At 37.5% G+C, this 7,349-nt stretch overlaps 1 protein-coding gene across 1 annotated transcript; it reads left to right on the top strand.

The window, feature by feature from the left end:
* The first annotated feature begins 4,459 nt into the window (after positions 1–4,459).
* On the top strand, positions 4,460–5,880 carry LOC141911245 (C-type lectin-like). The gene is made up of 4 exons (XM_074802231.1): positions 4,460–4,495; positions 4,562–4,748; positions 4,918–5,115; positions 5,648–5,880. The coding sequence occupies exons 1-4, from the start codon at positions 4,460–4,462 to the stop codon at positions 5,878–5,880; spliced, it is 654 nt and encodes a 217-aa protein (XP_074658332.1).
* The last annotated feature ends 1,469 nt before the right edge of the window (positions 5,881–7,349 follow it).

The raw sequence follows: 7,349 nt of genomic DNA, 5'->3' as shown, positions 1-7,349 counted from the left end.
AACCCATGTCAATGGCTTGTTGACGTAGACGTCTGATATTGTTATTGATTTCACTTCAAATTCTATTTTCAAATTCGATCTTAAAAAATCCAATGTCGTCAAAACGCACAGAATCACGAGAAATCCATCTGATTTCACACTCAGAGATTTAAGATGGTTAAAACTGAGTAAAATATCAGTTCTCACAATACGTAACCCTTCCTGTTTATATACACCAACGACACCTGGTGACGAGACGAGATCACGTGTCCAGTTGAAGACGACGTACTGCAGAACATCGACTGTGATAGACCAGCAGTATAAGTGTTTAGACTGAGTTGATATGTGTGGTATTCCATCAATTGTAGTGAGCAGTCCTGATTTAACATAGACTTGAATTAACGGGTTAGAGATGTTCCAATCTGATATTTTGTAAACTTGCACGAGCAACTGCGACTTAAACGACACAACGTGAATGACACTTTCAAATTCTACACACGCTTTATTAGTTTTGGTATAAAACGATAAAGGTGGGTGTCCGGTTTGTTCTCGTATAAGAGCTATAGGTTCACTGGTGCTGTTCCATCCGTCGTAAATTTGAGGACGAGTTTTCATCGGATCCTCACCTGGATATAATCTGAAATCTATCTGTATAAACGTTAAATTCATTGCAAACCCGTCTGGCATCCCGATCCATTCTAACAACAATTTACATCGCCGGGTAGAAATCATGAATTCATAACCTGTTTGAGTTGGTAATTCTTTTACTGCATGCTTGTGACATGTATGTAAGATTTTCAAGCGACTCTGTTCTTCAAAACGATATATGATGTAAACCCGACTACCTCGCGCTCCATCGACGTTAGTCCTAAACAACAACGAAATCAACCCGTTACTGCGGATATCTAGTTGTTTTCTTCCGGTAGCGCAGAGTTTGTTGTCGGACTCACCGACGAGAAGGTAGTTTTCGATACAGAATATCGACGGCTCGATGTCGTAGTAAACTTGAACGAGAAAACTTCCCGGTAAAGAACTGTTTACGAACCAACGACATTCAACACCGCGCACTAACGACGGATAATTCGGTGAAACGATGTAACCAGACGTAGAATCGACGGAGTATTGAGTGTTGTTACAAGATGAACTGACTGTAACAGACGCGGCTTCCTCGACAGAGTTTGCGCGATCAGCCCGCGTAAATATACAGTCTCCGCAAGCGATCAGTAAAACTACGAACAACGCTTTCATTCGCTGCATATTGAACACAATTTACGCTTCAAGACAAACACATTTCTAACTCTTCCCAAGTTTGCACGACATTTCTCTAGAGAGTAACTGCAATGTAATGACGAATTTGCTAATATGAAAAGTTGACGAATGGATCAGAGTCTAATTATTTTGTTAAAAAGATCTCCCATCAAACTGACGCCAGTCTCGTATTTGTGAAACTTTCTTCTGTTCTCGGTTTCGCTGTAATTACCGCGGTTTCTAAATTAAGACGTGTCTCAATATATCGTGTTTATAATCATGCGCGATTATTTCTCTAAAAATATATTTACTGTCGATCCCGAACTTCGTTCAGTTTTTGATAATATTCGATGACATTTTCTATCTATACCTCATAATATTCTGCGTCACAGTAAAACACTTCGTGTTGTAGCGTGTATGGACTTGTTCGCTATTGACTTTTCAGGGAACCATCACCAACCAAGTAAGACGACGATGACAGCGGTAGAATTGAAACTGTGCTCATAACGAGCCAACAAAATGCAGCAAATACCGATAACGTATTTCGAGTTATAATTGGACTCCTAGAAAACGGGTTGACGATGTTTGAATAAAGTTACATCGAATAACACAAATAACTGTTCTAACCCGTCCATATAAACACAGCTCTCAATGAACGTTTCGCGCAATCAAATCGATAAAATCACGAATTAGAAAAAAAACAATTTTGCGAAACCATTAACAACACTGATAATATTTCGATTGCGCGTCTTCTCATTTTATTCTTTATCACTTCATCGCTCCGAGGTAAGCGACGTCCGAGATAAAGGTCGTAAAATATATCAGGAAATCAGAAAATGATTTTTGTTGTAGCCAGGATTCGGGGTTTACTGTATATCTGAAATGAACAGATTCCGATACAGATTCAATGACCTTCGGTAGAAAGTAAGAAAAGTCACGTGAAATGTGTCAAATGCGCACGTGACGCGCAGGTCGCATCGAAACGTTTCATACAGTTTAGGTTATGCATATTTCGTACCAATTAGCCAATCATCGACGAGTATGACTAATTATGCGTCCGATCACAGATTGAGAATGTTTTTTGTCAGCACGACATGGTGTTAGCGGCATCATCAAATTTGATTATTAAATTTTCAAATGAAATCAACTGCTATTAGATATTTCTTGTATCTGATTCACTATATTGATATATACTTCATGCAGTTCAGAATGGATTGATATCTGTAGAGCCGCGCAGTTTATAGAGCGAAGATGGATTATGACCACTGACCCCGATAGTTAGATAATATTAAATACGAAGCTTCATTGTGTTCGACAATTCGTCGTTCGCACAGATTATCTGTGTATGTTCACACCTAGAGGTTATCGCAATGGTATGGTTTACAAGTCTGGACAGAGGTGCTCAAATTGTCTCACATAAAAAGTAGACACCTCTTGTGAACATATTAGGATGTATTCTGAATGGAATCGCGCTGTTACTGGTAATTAAATGGAATTTGATTTGTCTTCTTGTTCAGGATTTATTTGGAATGGATTCGTGCTCAAACTTCCGGTTGATAAGAAGTGTGCTAAAAAACTGAACTGTTATCAAAAACACTAGGATTCAAATTGACTTAAGGATTATTACTGGATTCACACATTACACACACAGGATTGGATAAACTGTGAGTTAGAAAAACATTAACAGCTGAAATTATGTTTTATAGGATTAGTTAGTTTAGGAACTTACTCGGTGAGTTAGTAAGTTATAGGAGTGCACGAATATTAATACAATCTTAAATCAAATGCGTTAATTAGTAAATAGGGTGCTATCTGCGTCGAGGGTCCTGTGGGTCTCTGGGTCTACAGATAGAAAAAGAAGTTTGTTTATTACTTATGCCTAATATCTTTATTTCAGGATCCTGTATTTCATGCTTCTTTTTTCCAGGGTCTCTCTCTATTTTCAGGTTTTTTTTCTAATTTTTTTCAGAATTTCCGATTTTTCAAATTTATTGTTTTAAAAGACAACGCCTATTATGTAAATATTTGACTTGAAATAAACATGACAATTTCAGGGTCATCGCTGAGACAAGACCCCAGAAGACTAGGCCACAGAGTACGTGTCTTCACCACCAGCACACAACAGAGTGGCCCGATTCAGGTACGGCCTGTATGTTCTACTTCAGTGAGAAGAACAAGACCCCCTAGTCACAGAAGATTGAACATGAAGTTGAATGATGATGACAGAGTGACTGAAGAATTCCGGTGTGACCTGTATAACATGTCTCTCTATTTCAGTATCCCCCTCCCTACCCCCAAACCTTAGCCTGAATGGGTAGGCCGATTATATAGGTTAGGTTAAAATAGTTAGTTGATAGATCTTTGAATTAGAACATAATTTCAGCTGTTGATATAAAATACAGATGTAATTTCAAGCGGAATTTTTTAACAGTAAAAGTTGCATTTATTTACAATCGAACTGGAATGAAAATGTTTGACAGTTTGTGAGTTAAGTGTGATTTGAGTAAGATGAAGAGTTGAACAGTACTGAACTCTACTTCTCATAAAATACAAATGACATTTACTTACGTACAACTGGTTTCAGGCAGCACCCACCTCACCCAACCCGGTCCGGCCCTATTCCTGTGGTACCTGGGTTTCTGGTTTATTTGGTTGATTTAATTTCATTGATATTTGAGCTGATTTTTGGCGCGCGCTGTTTGTTTTGCTGTCGATATTTCTCGGGTATATTTTTAGAAGATGCGGTTTTTTAATTCATGAATCACTCGTTTCTTGTTATTGAGGCTTCCTCTCAATTCTATATGATCTCGTAATAGAAGCGGTTGTTTTTCGTACCAGTGAACGTCAGTGTTTTATTGTAAACATTGAAATTCATTACATGAAACAGAATTAGATTCAACAATTTATTACAATTATTCTACATGTAGATTATAGTGGCTACGAACTTTTTAAGTCATCATTTTGAAGCCATTTCGTGCTGTCTCATTTTTGACATGGTGACTCTAGATAAAATAGCGGTTTATACATAAAGCACTATTTGAAAGAGGTTTTGAAACTGCAACCTTCGCTAACGATTTCGCTACTTGTATCGAAGCGATTTATGCGAGGTTGACTACGTATTATCTGGACACACACAGGATGCCGCACGCGGTTTAGCTGGAATCTGTAACTGGTGATTAGTTCCATGCATTGAACAGTTCTTACGTTACGTGTAGCACATTTTCTCCACGACATGTTCGCTAAATTCATCCCGTTTATTTGTCTGATAGTCAGCGTCGCGTCCGAGTTTCGAGAGTTCTATACGATGACGGTCGACGCGTCTGCAAAACCGTAGAAGTCGACAGTCGGGTCGCGCGGTGAATGCGCGCTGCGCTGTTTGGGCGAAGGGACGAATTGTCGGGGTTTCGACGTCGATTCGACGAAATCTCACGGCGTCGACGAATGTTACCTGTTCGACAACGAGCTGGTGAAATACAGAGCATCAGGAAAAACGAAAATTGTCATGTACAAACACGATAAAGGTATTTTTCTCGAGAACTTACAACGTATTTTTAATTCATAAGTGAATAAATGATTCCAGCTCTAGAGAAGCTCTAGAATATTGGCATAAATCATGTTAATCGGGCTATTTGAAATCGTCTTTATGAGAATATCGGATATGTATATATATATTATATATTCCGTTTGTAGAACACGGATCTTGTCGATTTGGATTTTTCGTCGCGAATGGAATTTGCTATCACGTTTTCCGATGGAACAGTAACGCTTATAAAAGTGCGACCGTCACAGACGCGGCAAGTTTCTGTACCTATCACGGTTGGATACTTGCCGAACCCCGCACTTCACAATCGAGGGCTGCCTTGAGGAAATATCTCATCGACAAAAATGGTACGTCTAACTTCATATTGATAGATTTTAAAGCTAGAATAAATTCATACCTTGTTTCTCCTAATCGACCGAGTAAGTTTTGTAAACTGCCATAAAATTAGTAATGAGTTTCTATTACTATTACTATTACTGTCGGGTCTGTTATTGTTAGTTTGATCATGATTAAAAAAGTGATGCACGGTAGATTGGGTGGCCGGCCGGGTCAACTTTTAAACTCTACAGAAATAAGAAACAAAGTATAATCATTTTTGTAGCCAAATTCCTATAATTAAACGAGTTTGAATGAACTTTTCGGTAATAATGCCAGGTTGTCGATTTAGATGTGGGATCGCGAATATAAAGGAGTCTAAATCAACACATATTATCTGAAGCTCTTAGGCCATTTGCTCTGGTTAGTTACTGCCATACTGTATCTTCAGTTTTCACACCATATATCAGTTATCCTTTTGAGTTACCGGCTCAAAAGGCGCCACCCTTAAAATGGTTAAAATGGAGTGCACAATTATTTCTAACATTAATATTTCTTTTTCAGAAGTCGTTTATAAACCTATGTTAGGTGGATATGATTTGCAGACGAATTCCGGGTCAATGCGCGGCCCGTGGGTTTGGAGATCAGATAATACCATTGTCGCAATCCTACCCTGGGACAACGGGGAACCGAACTATCGGCACGAACGCTGTATTCAGTGGTACATCGATACAGAAAGATATAATGATATTCCTTGCAACAATCACAACGACTTTTTATGTCAGTACAACCCGTGAGAAACACGGAAACCCGGTACATGTTTCATTACTGTAACACTTCCGATTTCATCATTAAATTTACAGTTGAAATCATTGTGCGAAAACGACAATAAAACCGGTGATGCGTTAAATATCGTGTCGTGACAATTACTATATAGATCAGGAGTGAATTATTAATATGTTTATGGCGGTTTTTGACGCTTCACTAATTTGTCCAATTTGTACAGGAATAATAAAACCGTCAGATAGTAACAGTGGGTAATATATACCTCCATTAATGGATTTCGATATTACTTCGGAACATCAAATAGCAGACATTTAAAAAAGAAATGCACTCGAAAACCCGTTATCCAGATGCGTAACAGCTATGAAGTTGAGTGATTTAATTAGAATGCGCTTTACTCGTTCCAATTAAGTACGTTGATTGTTCATAATTAACTCGGTTTATTTATTTATTTAAAACTCCAAGCGGTTTTTCTTTTACATTTACACAAAACTTGCATTTACTTTAAACTTGTAATAGAATGAAGGAGAAAGTTTAGTTTGCAAGTTAAATAAAGTGACCTCAAAACAAATGAACAAAAAATTGAATATCTACATCTTTGTATTTGTATGTGTTCAATGATATACATTGTCCAAAGCTTGCAGTTATAAAACTAGAATCAAATGTAGTTTACTACGTATAACGTATTACGTTGAAATTCAGTAAACTACGTTTGATTGACTGGTTAAACCAGTCAACAATTTTTAAGAGATGAAATTTTCTAAAGCCAATCAAAAGTCAATGGTAATTTATATGTTTTATTGTGTTTCCTGCCGGCCGTGCCTCTTCGCCAATGCGTTTGTAATAAGTAAGAATTTACGTGAATTTTCGTATTCATCATCGATCGACGAATCTGCAAGTTTCGATTTCAAGCAGAGTTTTTCCGATAACAAATTTCTTCTTCAAATGTTTGTATCACAATAGTTCAGACAACCAAATTTACGTCTTGCGCTTTGTTACATTGCCTTGCGCCTGTGGCATGCTGCTTTCGTCTTGTTTATGATAAACTGTCTGATTTCATCGCCCGTTAAAAGATATATGTAGAAATTGATGGCTTTGTTTGCGGCATATATAGTTGTAATTATAGACGATTCGAAAAAACTGACCGAATATGAAAAAGCGCTGTATAATGCCGCAACTGTCATATTAGGAAACGTTAAAATGATAAAGCAAATACACACTGAAATCACAACGATTGTAGCCTTTCTATTTGATATTTCTTTTTTGTTGCTGTCACCGAAAGATCGAGATTTACGTAAAGTAATCACTAGAATTAAATTCAGTATGGAAATAAACGCACTTGGTATGAAAATAGTGAGCATAGGCCCTACTGAGTAGTACACAACTCCCCAATACGTGGAAATATAGCATAAATTCATAATTTCATCGTGACCTGCGTGGACGAGTAGAAAAATAAAAACGGTTGAAATCAATATAATTAGGA

Source organism: Tubulanus polymorphus, chromosome 9, assembly GCF_964204645.1.
Source record: "Tubulanus polymorphus chromosome 9, tnTubPoly1.2, whole genome shotgun sequence".
NCBI lineage: Eukaryota > Metazoa > Nemertea > Palaeonemertea > Tubulaniformes > Tubulanidae > Tubulanus > Tubulanus polymorphus.
The sequence above is the reverse complement of the archived record's forward strand: the minus strand, read 5'-3'. Positions and strand labels throughout refer to the sequence as shown.

Excerpts from the sequence above, each read along its gene's own strand:
- LOC141911245 (XM_074802231.1), top strand. The coding sequence starts at position 4,460 with ATGTTCGCTAAATTCATCCCGTTTATTTGTCTGATA. Across the intron at positions 4,749-4,917 it reads CATGTACAAACACGATAAAG|AACACGGATCTTGTCGATTT; the intron begins GTATTTTTCTCG and ends TTCCGTTTGTAG. Across the intron at positions 5,116-5,647 it reads ATATCTCATCGACAAAAATG|AAGTCGTTTATAAACCTATG; the intron begins GTACGTCTAACT and ends TTTCTTTTTCAG.